Source organism: Labrus bergylta, chromosome 10 (genome assembly GCF_963930695.1).
Source record: "Labrus bergylta chromosome 10, fLabBer1.1, whole genome shotgun sequence".
Classification (NCBI taxonomy): Eukaryota; Metazoa; Chordata; class Actinopteri; order Labriformes; family Labridae; genus Labrus; species Labrus bergylta.
Genome location: NC_089204.1, coordinates 2,181,140 through 2,201,954, shown reverse-complemented (window position 1 = coordinate 2,201,954; position 20,815 = coordinate 2,181,140). Strand labels below are relative to the sequence as shown.

Sequence of the window (20,815 nt, the reverse complement as noted above, 5' to 3'; positions counted from 1 at the left end):
ATTAAGTGGATTCTTACCACTGGTGTGAAAGTGCTTAAGCGTTTGCAATGCTGCAAGCTATCATCAACAGGCAATAGGCTCAATCATCTTTTGTTGTCTCATATCAAAGATTGCGGCATTACTTTAAGAGGCTTCCTGGAATGTTTTTTAGTGAGATGTGTTGCTGTGTTGTTGGGTCTTTGGCTTATAAAAAGTCACTGTCAGTGTAAACAGAAACACTGGACACAAGGAAGACACACTGGCACCTTTGAAAGGTTTTATGAAGTTCATACATAACACATAATAGAGACATTTAAAGAAAAAAACACAACTACAGATGACGTTGCTATAGCTGCAGCAAAGAAAAGTCCTCTTATGGGTATTGTGGTTGGGATGGCTCTCCATTATTTGTGATATACGTTGGTACTGCCTTGTGCAACACTACAGTCTTTGTTGTATTCTTATTGATTCAGTAACATAAAGGCACACTTATATTCACTCTAGTGAAAAAAGAGCAACAAAGCTTGGAGTTAGTTCTGTTGGAAGGAGCACAATAATTATATCATGCCTCAAGCTTCAAAAGTAAAAAAAAAATAATCTCACAATTACATTTTTAATTTTAAAGACTTTCTCTTAAAGCTCCTGTGAGAAACCTTTGCTTTGTGTTGATTTTGGTGACCTCTAATGTCTTTGCTGATTTTATGCTGTACATGTGTAAGTGATCTTTTTCTTTAACATTAAAATGTATCACTTATCAGTAATCTTTATGGGGAATCTGTAAAATAAAAAGGCCACTGCTGTGTGCTGTTAATCACTTCATCTGACACCTACCCTACGGCAGCTGTTTCAGTCAGTAAACATAGAACATTGAACATAGAAATTATCAATCTTTATGCTGATTATCTCGTTTGCTTTTGAAGCTCATAAAAAAAGCATCAGTTTTAATTTCAGTCTATTTAATAACCAGTTCATCAGTCCTCACAGGAGCTTTAAATAAACGTATGTTAGGTCAGTATCTCTGATGTAATGAGACAACAAAATATGATTGAGCCTATTGCTCACTGATAAAAGTCTGAAGCATTTGCAAAATTCTTTGATATAATAAACTGGGGGTAGAGCCTTTTAGAGTTGTAGCTGCTACAATTCTTATTTTCCCAACTTTCAGAAAATACTTGTTGCATTGCAGCTGGATAATCAAGCCCAAATTAAATGATTGAATTGGCCATTCACATTCCCAGGAAAAATTAGAAGCAGCCAATAAAGAGCAGGTATTCTCTGCTAAGTTGAAAGTAAATGATTAGTATGACTAAACGGACAAGACAAGATCAGGGACTGCAGATGCTGGTTGAGGATTCATTGCTGCTTTTTGGGTTAAGGACACTGAAAGTTATGAACAGAAGAAGAGCACTTTATCTGTTACTTCTACTGCTGCATAAGAATACTTTTATTTGGAATTAACCTCACCTCAACACACAAATGGCCCAAAAATACAGATCTGAAATGTAAATAAATGATTTAGGTCGGAGTCATGCCACAGAGATGCTGGGACGTGCTCCAAAAATACATCTTCATTTCACACCTATATCACCATGGATCACTGATTCCCAAACACTTTCTCCCAGGCCTCCTTTTGGCAGATCAAGCTCCGCCCCCTCCCCTCACCATACAGATCGATGTCTGCAAAAAGTAGAGAATAGCAGCTTGTTATATTGTATGTCTTTATTTGAGTAGCTGTGACGTCAGGTGTAGATTTTATTGTCTGCCATTTCCTCACAAAATTTGCCAAGCAGTGCAAAACTGTGCCACTCCAGCCGCCCTTAGTAATAAAATACTAAATATTGGTAAAATACTACATAAAATACGATTTCAAGTAGCGATTTTAGTTTTAGTTTATTAGTTTTTTGAATCAGGGACAATGTACAAAATAACATTAGTCTCAGAAGAGGAAAGATGCTTTTTTACTTTAAGCTAACTAGCTAACACACATTTCACAAGACAGAACGGAGAACAATATGCAGATATTAAAACATTTCATTTAAAGTTGAGATCTTTAAAATCACTACTTTAAACTTGCAGTCGAAACAATAATTCAGTATCACCAAATAATTTGTTTCTAGTTTTTAGCTTCAAAGGAAACACTTACATCACTGCAAGAACATTTTACCTGTCAACGTTTTGTTGGTCTCTCCTAATCAATCCGGCTATATGTGTTTCTCATCTCAGCCAACAGATTGCAGCTGAATCCTTGAGCAAGAATTATTTTCTAACTTTATCTCAAAAAACAAAATCAACTACTGCGGACTCCAAATAAAACTCTCTCAGGCTCCAAACTCAAGTTTGACTCAGTATTAGAGGAGATGTAACTCAGATCAGAGGCTGTAACTCACTATCAATATGAAGGTTTTGTTCCAATAAATCAGTCTCTGATCTTTGTGATGACAGTAATTGTAATTTGTTCAAGCAAGTGGTAAATAGCAGAAAAAGGTGCTTCCATGTGCATCCGTTTTCAGACAGAAAAAACAGACAAGCCAGCCAGTATAAATATCACAATCTGTGGTTTATTACCAAGGGGTTTAATGTACACTGTAATATGAATTCATAGAAAAAGCTATTTATTCATGTACAAATTACAAATACATCAGCTGTTTTCTCCACTCTTCTGTTTAAATGTACACAAGTCTCTTCTCTCCCATCGCTGTCCCTTAGCAGCTTTGCAACCTGGCAAGACTTTGCAGTAAAATGCAGATAAGAGAAGTACGAAAAAATAAAAATTCATTTCAGTCATCTCAACACATGAAGAAAGAAGAGGCAAAGGAAATACCAGGAACCCAGAAGTCTTACAGTTCTTTCTATGAAACATGGACCTTGGTAAAGTTTGATTTCTGAGAAAACAAGTAGTATATGATTGCATTTTACCATTAAAAAAAAACACGTAATCTCACATGAAAGCTTATTCCAAACACTTTATATTAACAACTTTCTTTAATACATCAGTATCTGTATGTGAATGACTTTGTAAAGCTGTGGTGTAGAAAAAAAAAAGTCCCTCGGATTAGACGGAGGGATGGCGATGGAGGAAGAAAGGGAGCAGACAGCCGGCCTCTTCACACAATTAAATATCCACAATCAGTCTGACTGGGTAGAAAATAACGACTGGATCACCCAGCACAAGTCCATAGGGTTTGTCGATACGTTAAATGAGCTAAACTTCCTCTTATGACACACACACACACACATAACTCCACTTAAAGACAAAATAAGAAAAAAGCAGACAGACAAAAACATATATTTTATACAATTCTGTGTTTCTATCCACCACATTGGCACCACATAGTAGATTAAGTTGAATCTTCATCTCAAGTAAATTACCGCTTGTTTCATTTAGTGTGTATCTTCTACAGTGCAGGATATATGGGCTTTGATTAAGTAAGTGTCTGTGTGTGTGTGTTTCTGTGTGTGTGTGTGTGTGTGTGTGTGTGTGTGTGTGTGTGTGTGTGTGTGTGTGTGTGTGTCTGTGTGTGTGTGTGTGTGTGTGTGTGTGTGTGTGTGTGTGTGTGTGTGTGTGTGTGTGTGTCTGTGTGTGTGTGCTTGTATTTCTGTACTTCTAAGGACAAAGTGTGTTCCCTCAGGGATAAATAGTAGAAAGCTCTGCCTTAAGAAGTTCTGGTTTCTCTATACTTGTTTGAGGCTATCTTTTAAAACGTAGTATTATGATGAGGATGATGTCAAAGTTCTTGGTCTACTGCTTAAATCTACCATTCTTTAAAAAATGATTCTTAGATAAAATGCCATAATTAGACATGATGATCAGGGAATTGCTTAAATGGGAGAACATGTTTAATTTATTATGAAAACACATCTACTTTGATAAGAAGCAATATTGTGGTTCCCATCCTGGAGCGAGTAGGTGGGGGCTCCGAGGAGGTTAGAGATGCTCTACACAACAGCTTGGTCAAAGGCCCGATGCTAACAGTGTTACTTCTGGATGCTGTCAATCAATTACATATTTTCATCCCGATTAATCGTTGAATTAAAATAGTTGATCGTAATTAATCTAACTTTCTATTGCATGTTTGAAATTCCATTATTTTGCATTTCAAAACAGAATTTGGTATGCTTTTATTTTGGATGTTGTACTGTTCAGGGCTAATGATACTGTACTTCCTGTGTGGATTTAAAGCTGCTTTTATTTTGAAAGAAAATAAGGAACTTCTGGTAGATGGATGGTTACAACATTAGCATACTTGCTATGGATCTCAAAGTAAGTGGAAACTGCTTAAGGAAAATGTTTTATGTCACAACGTGCACATTACTTTTAAATTGTGAACAGAGCCGTCTGGGAGTTTTGTCTAAAGTGAAATGAGTCACTCAAAGGTACAGTGGTGATGATCTTTTCCATCACTGTGGCTACAGGGAGACACTGCGGTCAGTGCTGTGGCTTAGCTACAGTATGGTGTCTGCGGGGATAAAATAGCACGCAATCAATGCAATCAAAAACAATTAATTATCACGCATCACAGTTAACGTGTTCATGCTGAAACCACCAGTCCATTCTTTAAGGAGGTCGACTTCTTTAATTAAATGACCTGCGTAAGATATTAGTTATTGAACAATGCAAGTGAGTTAGTGCTTATTCACCCCCAAACCACGCTCTTTGTCTTATATAATTATTCTTTTACATCAAAAATGTTTCAAATGTGACATTTTGTTACTGTGCGCTTGAGAGTCTTACAAAAGGCAGCTTGTGTATTTTTGCTACCTTGACCACTTTTAAAAAACCAAACAGATGTAGCCTATTTACTATTTGAACAATTGCAAGCAAAACTGAATCTGAAGGAAATAACTGATTGTTATATTTTGTAGTAGAATGCAACTGACCAAACTGCTGTATGTAACAATTCGTGAGTAGACATTTTGACAGGATTCTTTAAAACTGATGTTTCCTAAATTCATATATTTTAGAGCTGTGGGCCTACAGGGACCAATATTTGGATTGGTTAGCACACAACTTTGGTCCCAAAATATTACTTTTGAAAATCTATGAAATTCGTTGGATTACAATAATAAGGAACGTGATTATTTACGTGAGTTTTGATATCTTTGGTCATCACTTTACTCGTACTTAACCATGTTGCGGTTTGATACATCTCAACAACTATTGGGATGGTTTGCATTGAAATGTGTTTTCATGCACTCCTGTTGTCTTAATGAATCTTAATATATTTGATCATCTCACTAGTCGTAGATTGCTATTATCAGGAACAGTTTAGCCTTTCTCCACTCTTTGGTTCATCAGCCTTCAGTCTATTTACTTTAGCTGTTATTTATGATTAAAGCTAATTGGCAAGTGCTAATATGCTAACTCAGAAAAGGGACATTATTCCTAGCGAAAAAGCTCTTAGCTTGCGTGCTTGCTTTTTTAAACACATTTTTCTTACATGATTTGGCTCAATGTAGGAGTCTGGTAACAAGCTCTTACTCTACTCTTACATTCTACAACTATGGATCTATAGTGTCTTCTGTAATCGTTACTCATTTAAGATAAGGAAAATTATAGGAAAATACTTTATTTTAATTTCGATCCAAGAGCAAAATAGCTGATTGATAACATCCTCATCTCTGTGTAGGAGCAGCTGAGCAGAAAGACTTGCTTCCAGTCTTTCAGCTAAACTAGGCTAATCACTTCCTGGTTCTTGTTCTAATCAGAGTACAGGTATGAGGTCTTCCATCAAACAAATACAACATGGCCTATCCCAAAATTGGAACTATTAAAGAAACAACAAGTTACAATCTCTTTTTCTCCTTATAATAGGGCCTAACAATTGGAAGTATGGTAAAATATTTAGAAAGATTTTATTTAAAAAACTCCACTTTTTAAAGTCACTACAATAAAGCATATAGAGGAACTGTAGAAAATTGTATTTTGTAGTATAATCAGAAAAAGGATGATGTTAGTTCAGACTAAAGATTTGGGCAACGAGTACAAATAGATTTGTAACAAAGGTACCCTCCCTGATATTACATGATGACCACAAACTCTCCTCTCAATCGCCTCCGATGATCACCTGTGCAGTGATTTGGGATTTGGTTGATCTGATGGACACGGGGAGTTCCACATTAAGTGTTGTGAATTTGGCAGTGACTGAATGAAATCAATGAACGTCCTCACAAGTAAAGTAATACAAGCTTGTGTGTGTTGTTTTAGTGTCTCTTGTCGCCCCCTAGTGTCCGTCCTCTCTCACTGTCTGTGTGTTGATGATGGGCGTGTAGCTGCCTCCACGCAGTAGTTGGGTTTGTCAGAGGGAGTGAAGCCCGGCAGACACACGCACTGATAGGAGCCCACTGTGTTAATGCACTTTGCGTTTTTACACAAAGACATCCGATTGTTAAGTTCTGAACACTCGTTCACATCTGTGGACAGAAAAGAAAGACGACATATTTTAGAATTCAATTATTTTTGTTTTTCTTTGTTTTCGTTGTGCGTAACTGCCCTCTTACCAATGCAGGCCATGCGGGACAGGTCCAAGGTGTATCCATCGAAGCAGTCGCAGGTGTAACCCTCCTGAACTCGGACACACCGACCGTTCTCACAGCCGTTCAGTATACCACACTCCTCTGCTTGCAAACCCTCAAATGCCTTGTATGGACCTGTGGCACACACACACACACACACACACACACACACACACAAAAGAAAACACTATTTATAATAAATAAACCAATGGGTAACGTATGATTCGTCGTATGATTATAAGAGAAAAAAAAACAAATTTTTACAGTAATATTATGATAATATTATTGTTAAGGAGGTTTTGAAACTGTACATAGAGGGTACATATATTTGTATAGATCCAGTGGTAGTGATATTTGCTGTCGGAAATGTAAAAGATGATTGTTGTTGGAGCGGCTGTGGCTCAGTGGTAGAGTCGGTCGCCTCTCAACTGGAAGCTCAGGTGTTCGATCCCCAACCACATGTCCGATGTGTCCTTGGGCAAGACACTTAACCCCAAATTGCTCCCCCTGCTTCGTCAGTGATGTGTGCATGTGTACCAATGGGATTAGCAACTTCTGATTGACACTTTACACAGAAGCCTCTGCCATCAGTGTGTGAATGGGTGAGAATGGGTAGATACTGATAATCTTGTTTACTTTTGTAGGCCATAAAGAGGCATCAGTATCACTTGCAGCCTGTTTCATAACCGTCTAAAAACTCCTAAGAGTAGCTTTAAATGCAAAATAAATGAAAAAAAATCAAATGTTCATTAGAACTCCAGAACTTCTAGTTTATCATCACATCATTACAAGTTTTCTTCACTATTAAAGTAATCCTGAAAACACTGAACCCAGGACCTGTTACCAGCTAGTTTTAAAAAAAAAGGTTTCCTGGCGTCCACATAATTAGTTGACTCCTTGTCAACACCAAACTAATTACATTCGTCAAGCATTGTGGACACTGTAGTGAGACTAGTAGCAATATCAGTTCCTAAATGATATGAAGACTAAACCAATGGTTGTAACCCTCTCATATTGGCCTTTCATCAACAGACATTTTCATTGAATTTCTACACAGATTTGTCTCAATTTCCCTAAGGAGGCTTTAGTGGGTTACTAGTGGGCTAACAAAGAGAAAAACTGATTATACTTCTAACCCTAGAGTTTTTAAAATGTTTCCCTTAGTGTCCAGTGATTTTACATCTCTCCAACCCACCTAAAAACATACATCGTTTATGTTTTTACACTTTGAGCCATCAGGTTGGATGGTTTTCCTCTGAGCTTAGGATTCAGCTTCGGCTAGAATAACACTTTTTAAAGGTTCATATTCTAACATGTTGTTAGTTTTATTGTCACAAGGTGGCAGCATTGCATTGATGCAGCGATGTGAAGGAGAGAGCCTAAGCCAGTGAAGCTGAAGTTGAACATTTATAGGAGGAACCTCAGGGCTTCACTTCCAGATGTTTGTATAACAACCAGCTAAGTAGTTCAACTTATCAATATACAAACTGACTACAATAAATCATTCTTCCCTCAGCTGCTTCTATCTCACTGAAGTTAAACAAATGTCATGTTTGTATTTATATTTTATCATATAAAAGCCTTGGTATTTTTCTAATAAGCTCCACGAGCAGAAACTTGATAAAACTCATACATATTACATATTGGAGATGCTTTTAAGAATTGGAGAGAGGTTAGAGCGCAGAAATGTTTTAAAGAGGACATATTCTCCCCCTTCTCCACCTTTTCAAACAGTCCCCGGTGGTTTAAATGAAACATCTGTGCTGTGTTTTGGTCAAAATATAACATGAATCAAGCACCAGAGGAGGTTTGTGACCCTGTATAAACCAGCTCTCTTAAAACGCTCCATTTTGGTGTGTGTGTCTCTTTAAATGCAATGACCCCCCCTCCTGAGTTTTCCCAGTAGACATCACTCCTCTGTAGTGAAAATAAAAATGGCCGACCTGTGCAAAAGTTTTGCTCTAGGCTGGGGGTGGAGTCCATGGGTGGAGATACCAGGGGAGGGGATTTTTTTTTTTTACCAGAATCCCACTGTGACATCACAAGGACAGCTCTTTATAATGTTTTGAATTTGGACTGCAGTACCCATTTTAAACGCTAGGTGTCAGTATTACATATTGCTCCTTTAAAGTTTGCCTGACTTTGTTTTGATCTCCTGGCATCTTTAAAATCCTTTTGTCCTCTTTTCCAAAAACATTAAAGTCAAGTATAAAAACAGTCCTGTGTTTAATGCTGTTTTTATGATCACATAAATGCTGTTTGAAATAGAAATACTCACGCTCCTCGCTCTCATAAAAAGGCAGGGAGGCCTGCTGCTCAGATGATGGGGAATAGTCTGGGTTCACTTCATATTCATGGACCGGCCCGGCAACAAGGGCGTCACGACCGTACGGCCGCCGCCCGTCACCCAGAGGAAGGTTACACATGGACGCATAGTCCTCTGTGACGGAGACAGACAGAGACAGAAGGCATAAATCACTGGATACCAAACATCTCAGCAATCAAATGCTGTACTTATATTATTATAAGAAAAAAAGGGGAAGAGGAATGTGAAGAAGGAGATGATGAAGAAAGAGAAGGACAGGCAAAAAATGAGAAAAAGAAGAAGAAAGAAAAGAAGACAAGGAATAGATGAAAAAGAAGGAAGAGCAGCAGCGAGGAGGGGAAGATGAGAAAGAAAAGAAGAGGAAGCACAGAAGAACAAAACAGAAAGACAAGAAAAGGCAGGGGAATATAGACAAGAAAAAGAAGCAGAGGGAGAAGTAGAAACAGAAATAGAGAATAAGTAAAAAATTATGAGGGAGAGGGAGACGAAGACGAATGAGAAGGAGGAGGATAACGAGTGGCACTGATTCTAGAGTTTAAATATTTGCAGCCATGAGCATTAGTATCGCCAACCCACATCTCAGCAATACATCATTTAAGGTTTAATACATTTAGACATATAAAAGACAAACCCTTGGCATTGGGGAAATTCATTTTTCTACCTAGACTCTGAGGAATGAACTTCATTTACAATCAAAACTTCACTTCAGATTTTCTCTCTGTTTACACATCTTATTGGCTGTTAAAAAAGTCAACAGCTAGGTTGTTGGCACAAGTTCCTCAGTGCTCAACAACAGAATGTGTGACCCATGAACATGAGGCTCTATCTGAGCCAGCTCTAACACTGGCCTGAGAGAGGCGTGTGTGTTTGTGTAGTGTGTACCGGTGTTTCTGGGCGGACACAGGGCACAGTCCATGCCCCAGGCCTCTCCATAAAGACAGCAGCACTCAGTGTATGTGGTCTTCCTGCTGGGACCCAGTGGCCGTGTGCACGTCATGGTTTCTCTCACTGTCTGCCAGCAGATACCCATGTAGTCTACCTGCTCCGACTCGTGTTGCTCTGCAAAGACACACACACACACACACACACACACACACACACACACACACACACACACACACACATTATCACCACTATTTGAATGGATTTTGCTCTAGATGTAAAATGTCTTCCACTAATCGGGCGATGGGGAGTTTGATCCCTACCTCTTCCTGTACACACGTCAAATTGTCCTCTGGAAGGACACAACTACAAATGACCCTAAATGCTCAACTTTGGCCTCACTTCTGTTTTAGTTTTTTTTAAAGCCGGTAGCAATTATTTGTGGACAAGATAAGTAAAGCGGGAGAAAACTCTGCTGGTCGCTTACAAAACAGCGACAAAAACGTCTCCTCCTTACTTTAACTCTCTCATCCACCCCCCCCCACTACGCTCTGCCAATGAAAGGCGTCTGATCCAACCTTCACAACAGGGTCCTAAGTCTCTGACTAGACTCTTCTCCTCTGTCGCCCCCCGGTGGTGGAATGAACTTCCAAACTCCACGTGATCTGCAGAGTCCCTCTGCACCTTCATAGTGCAAGCTAAAGACCCAGCTCTTTCATGAATACCTACTAACTTAATGATGATGGTCTCCATATTATTGATGATGATGATGGTTGTGACGATGGTTTTTGTTTGATAACGATGACTTATAAGATGGTTTCTATACTGATTAGAGCTCTCAAGAACTGCCCTCAATGTTGTGCTTTGCCTCTGGTCACTTCCTGTCAGCACCTGTTTATCCAATCAGACTCAAAGCTGATGGTTTGCTCTTACTGACATTGTTCCATTTTTTCTAGATCCTTGCTTGTGTTGTTCTTACTCTCTGATGTACGTCGCTTTGGATAAAAGCATCTGCTAACTGAATTGTAGAATTGTGGAATTGTAGAAAAGTAAAGGGGATATCATGAAAAGCTTATACAAGGTTGGTTAGCAAAGCAAATCAGAAATCCATAGAAACAGTCTTATTAAATTGGTCTGAAGGGACTTTGGTTGGAAACCCGATGGTCGCTGGTTCAAGTCCCGGAACAGACCAAGTCTGGGAACTGCTGAAGTGCCCCTAAGCAAAGGTACCCCCACACAGGCGCACTCGGTGTGGCCAGTGCATGTCCATAGGATCCTGTCTGTGCATGTGTGTGTAATTTAGCCTGTGTGTCTGTTACATGTATAACAACAGAGTGTAATATTGAATTTCTCATCACGGGATTAATAGAGTACATCTTCATCTTCACCTTTGAAACAAAGGCCTTTGACAAAAGTAGCCAACAGCAGTCTCCTCTGGACTGTAAGATTAGATGTATATGTAACATTTTATAGAAGTTATGATTCAATTGAGAGGTGTGCTTCTTTCCTGGTGGAATTACAAACAATCAGACTCCTTACCCCAACCAGTTGGAGTTGCCCCCTGCTGGCCATTAGAAAGGCCATTCTACTTTGACTTCACTTTTCAGGCTGGGAGCTACATCTGCTCTATTTATACAGTCAATGGTTAAAGCTCTCTGCCTGGGATTAAGAGAAAGTCTGTTTTACCTGCCACCTCAGGGCTGAAGACACAGCGGTTACTGTTTGGGTCCAGCACCATGGGATGTGTACAGAAACACATATATGAGCCATCTGTGTTCATACACTGTCCACCAACGCACACAGACTCATCCAGACATTCATCGATGTCTGTAGACAAAGAAAAGTAAACAAAGACATCAGAGGACTTTCTTTATGCAAGCTGCACTTCCTGTACACAACCTATCACCATGGACCAATCATGTCTGCACGCACGCACGCACGCACGCACGCACGCACGCACGCACGCACGCACGCACGCACGCACGCACGCACGCACGCACGCACGCACGCACGCACGCACGCACGCACGCACGCACGCACACACACACACACACTCATTCTGCTCCGTTTGCTTTTCTTAAATCAGCTGTAACACACCATGAAATATGAATCAGTAAACACTTGTTTTCACTTTAATTGAAAATACTTTCTAAAAGATTAGTTTGAGTCAGCTCTCTCCTCCTTCACTTCTGATCATCATACTGGGTTACATTTGATTAAAAAAAAAAAATTCTATCATTTAGCTTTTTTTTAAGCTTTGGAGGCTTTTGTTAAGTACTACTGCATTTTGTTAATTTTCTTCATCTTTTCTCATTCATTTGCACGGATAAAGCTCAGAAGCCTCAGGCAAGTTCTGCGGGTTCTCTCTGACTCGACAGGCCAGACCGAAATGGGCTGAATTTCAAAGAATTGAGCCGGGAGCCAAACCTGCGCTGGGCTTCATTCCCCTCACTGCTGTCTTCTTTTGAGAAATAAAATATATATGAACAAAAGTCAAAATGTTCACTTCAGTTAATATACCATCACTTCGCTTAACTTCCCCTATGCATGATCATTAGGTCCAGGTTATCACCAATAAGACACTGTAATTACATTTCAAGGGAGGATGTTTTGTGGTTTGTTAAAGTCTATTATAAAAGAATCCCTTTGCAGGTGTTAAGTTACAAAAACAAGCTGTCTGTCTGAACATTGCTGCTAGCTGTAGCACTGCTGCAGTATTTTACACTTCTGTTTCTCCATCATAGCTCACCTAAAACATAAACACTACTAAGGTAAATTCTGTAAGTCAACTAGTGCTCACACAAGGCAGGTCGCTTTATTTGTAGGACTTTTCTTAAAAACAAACCCTTTGAGGAGATGACTAGAGCAGAACTTTTGAGTCATGAGTAAAACAATCGAGGACTGATTCAATGTTTTGTCCACTCTCATCTTTCGAGAGCTTTTGAGATCATTTCACTGTCTTCATTTTTAACATACAAAGTTTTTAGACACAGACTCTGCGATGACTTTAAATTAAAATGTAGAGAACGGAAGATTAACAAAGTTAATCTGAAATCAAAATTCACACTGTAGTTTCATTCATTAGAAAAATATATCTCTGTTTTCCTCACTTTTTTGACAATAAAATCAAATGTTTTCATTTGAATAATTTCATTTGAAATATTTACATCTTACGGTCCTCCATGTACCACAGATTTCAGTCATTAACCCTGAAATAATCTGCAGTAGAAACTTAACCAAAGAAATGTGTAGAGGCTGCAGTAACACTTTAAATGTGGTTATTATAACGATATTTAATATGTATGTGCATTCTAATTGGTTCAGGTTATCTTTTCGTGTACATTCTTACCTTTGCACTCCAGTTTGGCGGGGTCGTAGTCCTGTCCTGTCTTGCAGTAACACTCGTAGCTGCCCTCAGTATCCAGACAGAAGCCTCCTTTACACACCTCCTGGCCAAACAGTGTGCATTCATCTGCATCTGTAAAAACAAGCAGAGAGACGGCAGCACATGTTACACAGAGTTAAGTATAAAAGCACATGTTGGGTAACTGTGACATTTACATAGATTTATCTAATCGTTAGCTAATATAGATGTAGCATAAAAAAGATGGCCAGAAGGAAAAAGTATAATTATCATAATAAGGTTTGTAAATCACTTATTTGGTAGGATTTCTTTAGGGCAAAGTGTAGAAAACAATGATACTATTAGTTGTATATGTGAGTGCATAAACATCAATATTGAAAAAGGTTCAAACATTCTTGGTTTTAAATGTGCACAAAGACACAGGAGCAAAACTAGGATGCCAAATGTGTCAAATATTAAGAAAGGAATTGAAGTATAAAAACAGCTGTTTCAAACTTTGACATCATAACTTTACTTTTAGACCACTAAGTTGAAAGGAGTGTGTCCTTTAAGTCTGTACTGTCCAAGATTTACAGTCATAAAGTGTTCTTCTATTACACTCTATGGGTTCAGATGCAGGATCTATTCATGATGTCCAGTCATGTATTAATACCTCTGTCTTACCTTTGTAACTGTCAGATGTGGGTACACCATACAGCAGGTCTTCAGTTGGAATAAAACCTCTTCCTGATGGACACATCTGATTGAACTGGTCTGAAGAGAAAAAAGAGAAGGTGTTGGGCATTAAGTATGTATAGTTCTTCAACACTGTTCTTGATAAAGGCCATGAGAAAATGTTCAAATAAGAGAAATGTGTATAGTAGAGACACTGAGGGGGTCAAACTGTTATTATTCAGGGCACTCATTTATTAATAGTGCAGTATTTATCATTTTGTACTTAAGATGTATGTCATTATAAGCACAGCTCTGACCATGCTTCAATTGACCGCCTGAACTACTGACTCCCGGATCTGACTTGTAGATTGCTCTCTTTTAATGCAAGTGTTTTGTAAATTGTACTTTGTCTCACTTTGTGTCTCTTGTCTGTAACTTTGTATTTTTTGCTGTTGACTGTCTCGGCTAGGTCTCCCTTGAAAAAAAAGGTTCTTAACATCAATGGGACCAACCTGGTTAAATAAAGGTTAAACAATTACAATGGGGAAGGTACAACAAGAAAAAACTAGTGTGTGCACACATGCAGGCAAAATGCATACAGGGGCAGGACAAGAAGTGTACTAACTGTAGAAAAAAAGAAAAAGGGTTGAGGATGATCTTGTCGATCAAAACATTGCCCTTTCTCAGTCATTTTGCTCCTCGGGAGCTGAACGGTGTGAGGACCTTTTTGTCGACAGCAGTGTAACTATAAATAAAAATGATAATCACGGAGCCCTCAGTCCTGTCTCACATGGCCTCGTTCTCCTCCTCTAGCTTACCCGTGCCATTGACAGGACAGGGATGGACTTCGCAGTTGTCCCCCCAGCCGGCTCCCAGCGTGCAGCAGCACTCCTGCAGGGTGACATGGCTGGTCAGCACACTCTCACACAGGTTTTCATCATTCAGACGATAGTAGCACTCCTTACGCTCCACTGAAGATGCTGAAATATGGAGGGAGGAAGACACAGAGAGAAGAATGAAAACAGTTGGGTGGGTGAGGTTCAGAGGGGAGATACATGTGTTCAGATCAGAACATGTCACTCTTATCAACTCGAGGGAAATTTACAGACATTAACATTAAGAACCTAAAATCATTTTGAAGATTATCATCTGTATAAATTCACACACTTGTGTAGATAAATATAATGAAATCACTCATACATCTTGACTCTTCAGGTTCTTTGTTCATTTCTATAATAGTTGAAGGTGAATTACTTGTGGGAACGGGCTCACACTTGGCGATCATGAGGTTATATTCCTGTCCGCTGGGACACATGCACAGGAAGGAACCGTCCACGTTTACACACTGAGCTTCTCCGCACACACTGCTCAGCAGCTCACACTCATTTACATCTGTGGAGAAAGAGAAGAAGAATGTTATTTTAAATTAGGCTGCTTATTAGGCTCTCAAATGGGGAGTGGTACTCTTAAATCTGGGGGTGATATTTCTTTTACATTTTTGGGGTCTGAATGACTGATGTACAAAAATGTAGGAATGAATGAACTTTGCCATGAAATGTACCCTCATATACCATTAGCCATCATGAGAAATGTAGTAAATTCCTTGTACATCATTCATTATATTCAATATGTCTTTTGATGTGTCATTTCCTGTAATTGAAAATTGGCATAGAAAAAGAACATATAGAATTTGATATGAAGTGATTCAAAACATCTTAAAAGTCATATTTCAGGATTTTTTTTTTCCAAAAATAATGTTACCGTGTGATTTTTATATTTAGGACCCCCACTTTGGAAAAACACTGATCTAGTCAGCAGCCACAAAAAAAGCCTTCCATGGCAACACGGTAACCATTCAAGACAATTAGACCATTTAGATTAAGGACACTAAGAGGACTGATTTTGAGCCAATAGGCTTCCATTTTTATTTAAAAAAAAACTGGGTCAGGTGACGGTAAGGCTTGGTGCAGAGATGCACCATTTTCTTAGGTAAGTGAATTTCTTCAAACCAGGGCCCTCAGTTCATACACACAAATGTGTGCGTAATGAATGTGCAAAAACACAATTTATCCACTTTTACTGAAGATGAGCACATCTCTGACCACGCTAACACATAGAGTGTAGTGGTAGCATAGTGACAAACAGAAAGTATCAGAAGTGTCACAGCATGCATAACATCCATGTATGTTCCAGGTTTCCTTCAGTCATAAACAATCAATTACTGTAGTGACAGAACAGACAAGTTGCCTTATTGGTGTCAGAACCTTTAAAAGACAGCAGTTACAGGCATTTGAAATGTTGAACCATGGCTCATCTGGTCTTACTCAAGGATATGGCAAACCACAGAGCGCTCTGATATGTTTGGTGAGAGCACAGAGCGACTTCTCTTTGCCATTATTAGTCCAGTGGTCCAGGGGTAATAATGGATAAGTGTCTAAAAATGTAAATTCTGGTTGCCATTTTTTGTTTTGGATTTTGAAAATTAAAAAAAAAAATCAGAGAATTGAAAAAGACCAAGTACTTTGAGTTTTCTGTTGTATCTTTCATCACAAGAAGAAGTACACTGATTTACACAAGTCCAGTCTAGTGAGGTGTGTCGTTGCCATACATTGTTAATTGGAGTTGTTTCTGAACACATATGACCCAAAGTGTGCACGAACATGTTGAAAACATGTTACATTACATGTGAAAGGCTGGTCTACCAGGTTCTGTGTGACTTTGATGTTTGTTTGCTTTGTATCATAAAGTGTGAAATATGAGCAACAGGTAGGCATGCTAAGTAGCTAAGTAGCACTGAGCGAGCTGAATAATGTCCGTTGTAAAACAAGTGATACTAATTACAATGAATATGAGTAATTCATCGCCCCCTCAAGGTTTGAAATTCCATATTTTTTATCAATGTTTTAAAGGAGGTGTTCACACATCTCACTCTCTCAAGAAGAAAGAAACTTTGATACACACGTTACACACATAAACACATGACAGAGGTTCAGAGACACTAAAACATGATTTTCTCTAATAAATTTGTGATTTTTCTTAATTTACTTACTAACTTAATGAGAGTTTCAATATAATCTCCCAGTTTAGTAGAATGCAAAGCACAGGGTTAGGGGAGGAGTTTTATTCAAAGTTAATAGTTTTACGGTGGAAATTTGATATTACACTCTTACAGGCATGATGGTAAACCGCAGGAAAAGAAGACAAGATAAAAGGAAGAGGAGGGAGGAAAGCAGAGACATTTGGCTGATAAGAGGAGAGGGATAGATGGAGGGAAAGGAAGACGGAGAGACGACACGCATTCTGAATGGTTAGCGGTTCACCACCACTGCTGGTTTTCAAGGACTGTGTGTGTGTGTGTGTGTGTGTGTGTGTGTGTGTGTGTGTGTGTGTGTGTGTGTGTGTGTGTGTAAGTGAGTCCATCTGTGTTCGCCACAGTACAGTGATGGTTTGGCAGTGAAGAGGAGGCAGCTGGCTGGACTAAACTTGGGTGGGACCCAGCACCACTGCCAAAGGACAGATGGGAAGTGTGTGTAATTGTGTAAAAAAGGACACAGTGTGTTGAGGTGTATGGGTCGTTTTGGTACTGTATTTATGCATGTGCGTGTGTATTTTGGTGGAGTTGGTCGGTGGGAAAGTGTTTGTGGGGGAAGCTTTCTATCAAGGTTAGCCGGGGGAAGTCTGCTCTGACGTTCCTTCCTGCAGGAGGAAATTGGACTAGATGGGATCTGCGGGGGCTCATTTAGTCTGGGGAAAAAAACCACCAGCAACATCCAACTCACACATATTCCAAACCAAACCTAAAGGAAACCAACAATGTTTAACATTAGCTCCATGTAGATGAAAGGTCCACAATGCTTGACCATGTTGCTTTAAAGGGTTATCTTAGCGATACCAAAAGGTAACAGGAGGGGTTACACGCTTACAGTTCCAATAATGGAACAGATGAACCAGAAGACTAGAAAACTCCAGATTGTCTGTAGAAAATGTGTGTGTCCACATCTGTTCAAAGGTAAGAAGCTTTGGTGCATTTCAGTGTTAGGTAAAGCTCCAGCTGAGGTTCTCAAAGAAAATAAGGTTGTTCTTATAGGTGAAGCTCTATGACAAATTGGAGGGGCAGAATCATAGGGAAGTGAAGGTAAGCGGCCGATAGGGATCAAACCATCACCAAAGCAAGGGTGCCTGGAAAGAAGCTTTAATAAAACCAAGTTTCTTCCCAGTCTATGTCTGTGTGGTCCCTGTTCAACCCCCTGCAGGGATCCAACACTGCTCAACATTCTATTGAGTCTTCAAACTGCTATGACTTACAAAGCAAAGGCCCCAAAACGGATATTTACTGCACCGTTTCAGCTGATCTCAGTTCATTGCATTGCTCTGTTTGTCCCTATCCTTCTTTCTGCATCTCCCTCTATCCCTTTTTTCAAACCAAAAAGTGCAGTGTCGGCAGATGGCTTTTTAACATGAGTCTGGTTCTCCTCGAGGTTTCTGCCTCTCTTAAAGGAAGTTTTACCTTGCCACTGTAACTTTGCTAAATGTTGTTTAGTGCTCATGGATTAATGTTGGGTGTTTGCAAGTAAAGTAAAGGAAGGTTTATTTATACAGCACTTTTCACAGATAGAGGTCACAAAGTGCTTTACATCAACAAAAAACAACAAAAACAGAAACAAAGGAGTACTTCATGGACCGACATTATGAAATCCTGCTATGACCAGAAACCAATTGGCACAGTAAAGCATAGATCAACAGGTAGATTGGGTGGACCTGATTACCCATAGGCCTGTCTAAACATCAACATTTTTAGTTTTTTAAAAGACTCAACAGAGTCAAGCCGTTTTCACATCTGCACTCCGGATAATATCTAGATAATTACTGGAGGAACGCTCCGGAGATTCTCTTAACCTAGTCGTTCACATATGCTCCTCACAGCGGGGGACTTTCCCTGTCAGAGGGGAGGGGGGGACTATCCCTGATAAAGGGGAGGGGGCGCGGGGGATTTCCTGAGGTAAGACGTGACGTAAATAAACAACGTGGAAGTAGCGGCCAACGCAACAGAGTCCACTACACAACGTTATAATGAGAATATTTGTCTTTATATCAATGCTATGTGTAATCCAATGGAATGACAACATCCACTAAAGAGAGGAGAACAACATACTGACGAACAGAAAACAGAATGAAGATGTTCAATTAGAGCACGGAGATCGTAGTGGTCGCGTACAGACACTTTAGACAGTCACTATATAAACGTCATTCTCTTTCTATTGGCTCAAATTGAAATCTCCAGAGTATATGCTGCCGCGTTCAGACATCAGCTCACTCAGATATTCTGTGGATAAAATACTAGGGGTCTGGAGGAGAAACTCCAGGTAAAGTCCGCGCGAAAAATGTGTCTGTTTGCGTTCACACATAGAAGAACCTCCGGGTAGACTAATCTCCAGAGTTTTTCAGGAGATTTCTGTATGTGTGAAAAGGGTTTCAGAAAGACGTAGTGACATGTGCTTTGGCCTCAAATGCACGATCACTACGAGTGATGAGTCTGCGGGACAGACAGCAGGTGTAGGATGTTTGACTTCAGTGAACCGGGGGGGGGATGAGATGAGATTACGGGATGAGATGATATATCAAAGAGTAAAGTCTTTTACCTGCTCTTTTTCTAAAGTGTCTTGACTTAACAGTTGTGAATTGGCTCTATACAAATAAAGATTGATTGAATGTGTCATTGTCTTATTATCTCTTCTGCGAGGTCTTCTACACAGAATTAATGGAAGGTTTTGGTTGGGCCATCCAAGTTGTTAAAGTAAGGTAGAAAAGAAACATTAAAAAGCACAGCAGGGTAACCCTCAAACCCTTGGAAGCAAGTGATTTGAAGTTGACATTTCATATGTTAATGCACAATCATGTACTAAATATAAAGTCTCTTTTTTGTCACAACCAATCGGATTAAGGATTTAAAATAGCTTAATGCTGATTCTGTGTCTTGGCAGGTGTTTAGGTGTTGCCATTTTTCCTGTGCATCTCAAAGTTCCACATACCTAACCTACTCTGATGTGTAACTCTCCCTTTAAGTCGTGCTGCTGCTTTTAGTTGCCACAAACTTTATACAAACTTTACAGCGGACATTGGTTTCCTTGAGGTCCAAGTCTGCAAAACCCAAACCACTTCCAGATGACTGAGGAGCCTTTTTTTGGGAACAAACTCCTCACTTTTATTAGCACCACCACATACCAAGAAGCAGACACTTTACCTGAGTCTGAAGAGAACTCTCGAGTTTCTAATAACTATGGGACATCAGGGAGGTTACAAGCTCTGTACCACAAGACCACTTACCCACACAACCTCGGCCATCCTGGGACTCCTGGTAACCCTGGTCACAGAGACATTGGAAAGAGCCCAGTCTGTTCTCACAGAAGCCGTGAGGGCCACACAGAGTCTCATTAAGTCCACACTCATCAATATCTGGAGGGGGAAACGACAAGATCAGGAAATGACAAATAATACATTGAACTTTAATGATGTGTTCAGCCTTTTCAAACATAACTGCATTGTTGACAATGTCATTGCAAAACGCTAATGCATCTGCAAATGAAATGATCGTCATTTTTTTGCACATTGAAATAGGCATGCCCACACTCTCAGTAAAACACACAATCTGTCCTGTGTTTTCCTTTATTTCCTTTCAGACAGATTAAGGAAGTGACATGAAGGGTGAAAATTGAATGCAGTGGATTAAACAGAATACTGACAGCTTGTGCAAATACAGCAGATTGTGCAAAAATGTTTTAAATAAGTCATGCATTAGCTGCTTTGATAAAGGTAGACATTCTGCACACACACAGACACACACACACAGACACACACACACACACACACACACACACACACAGACACACACAGACACACACACACACACACAGACACACACACACACACACACACACACACACACACACACACACAGACACACACACACACACACACACACACACACAGACACACACACACACACACACACACACACACACACACACACAAACACACAGACACACACACACACACACAGACACACAAACACACAGACACACACACACACAGACACACAC

General features: G+C 39.6%; 1 protein-coding gene across 3 annotated transcripts in view; it reads right to left on the bottom strand.

The window, feature by feature from the left end:
- Positions 1-2,517: 2,517 nt before the first annotated feature.
- ltbp1 (latent transforming growth factor beta binding protein 1) overlaps positions 2,518-20,815 on the bottom strand; it is a 123,180-nt gene continuing 104,882 nt past the window's right edge. For all 3 annotated transcript variants that reach the window (XM_020647824.3, XM_065959470.1, XM_065959471.1), the window contains 10 exons: positions 20,043-20,171; positions 14,973-15,110; positions 14,537-14,698; positions 13,728-13,817; positions 13,050-13,178; positions 11,387-11,527; positions 9,701-9,877; positions 8,771-8,932; positions 6,478-6,627; positions 2,518-6,390 (listed from right to left, as the gene is read on the bottom strand). In XM_020647824.3, coding sequence (XP_020503480.2) covers positions 6,218-6,390; positions 6,478-6,627; positions 8,771-8,932; positions 9,701-9,877; positions 11,387-11,527; positions 13,050-13,178; positions 13,728-13,817; positions 14,537-14,698; positions 14,973-15,110; positions 20,043-20,171 — 1,451 coding nt within the window. In that variant the 3' untranslated portion in view covers positions 2,518-6,217. The remainder of the gene's footprint in view (positions 6,391-6,477; positions 6,628-8,770; positions 8,933-9,700; positions 9,878-11,386; positions 11,528-13,049; positions 13,179-13,727; positions 13,818-14,536; positions 14,699-14,972; positions 15,111-20,042; positions 20,172-20,815) is intronic.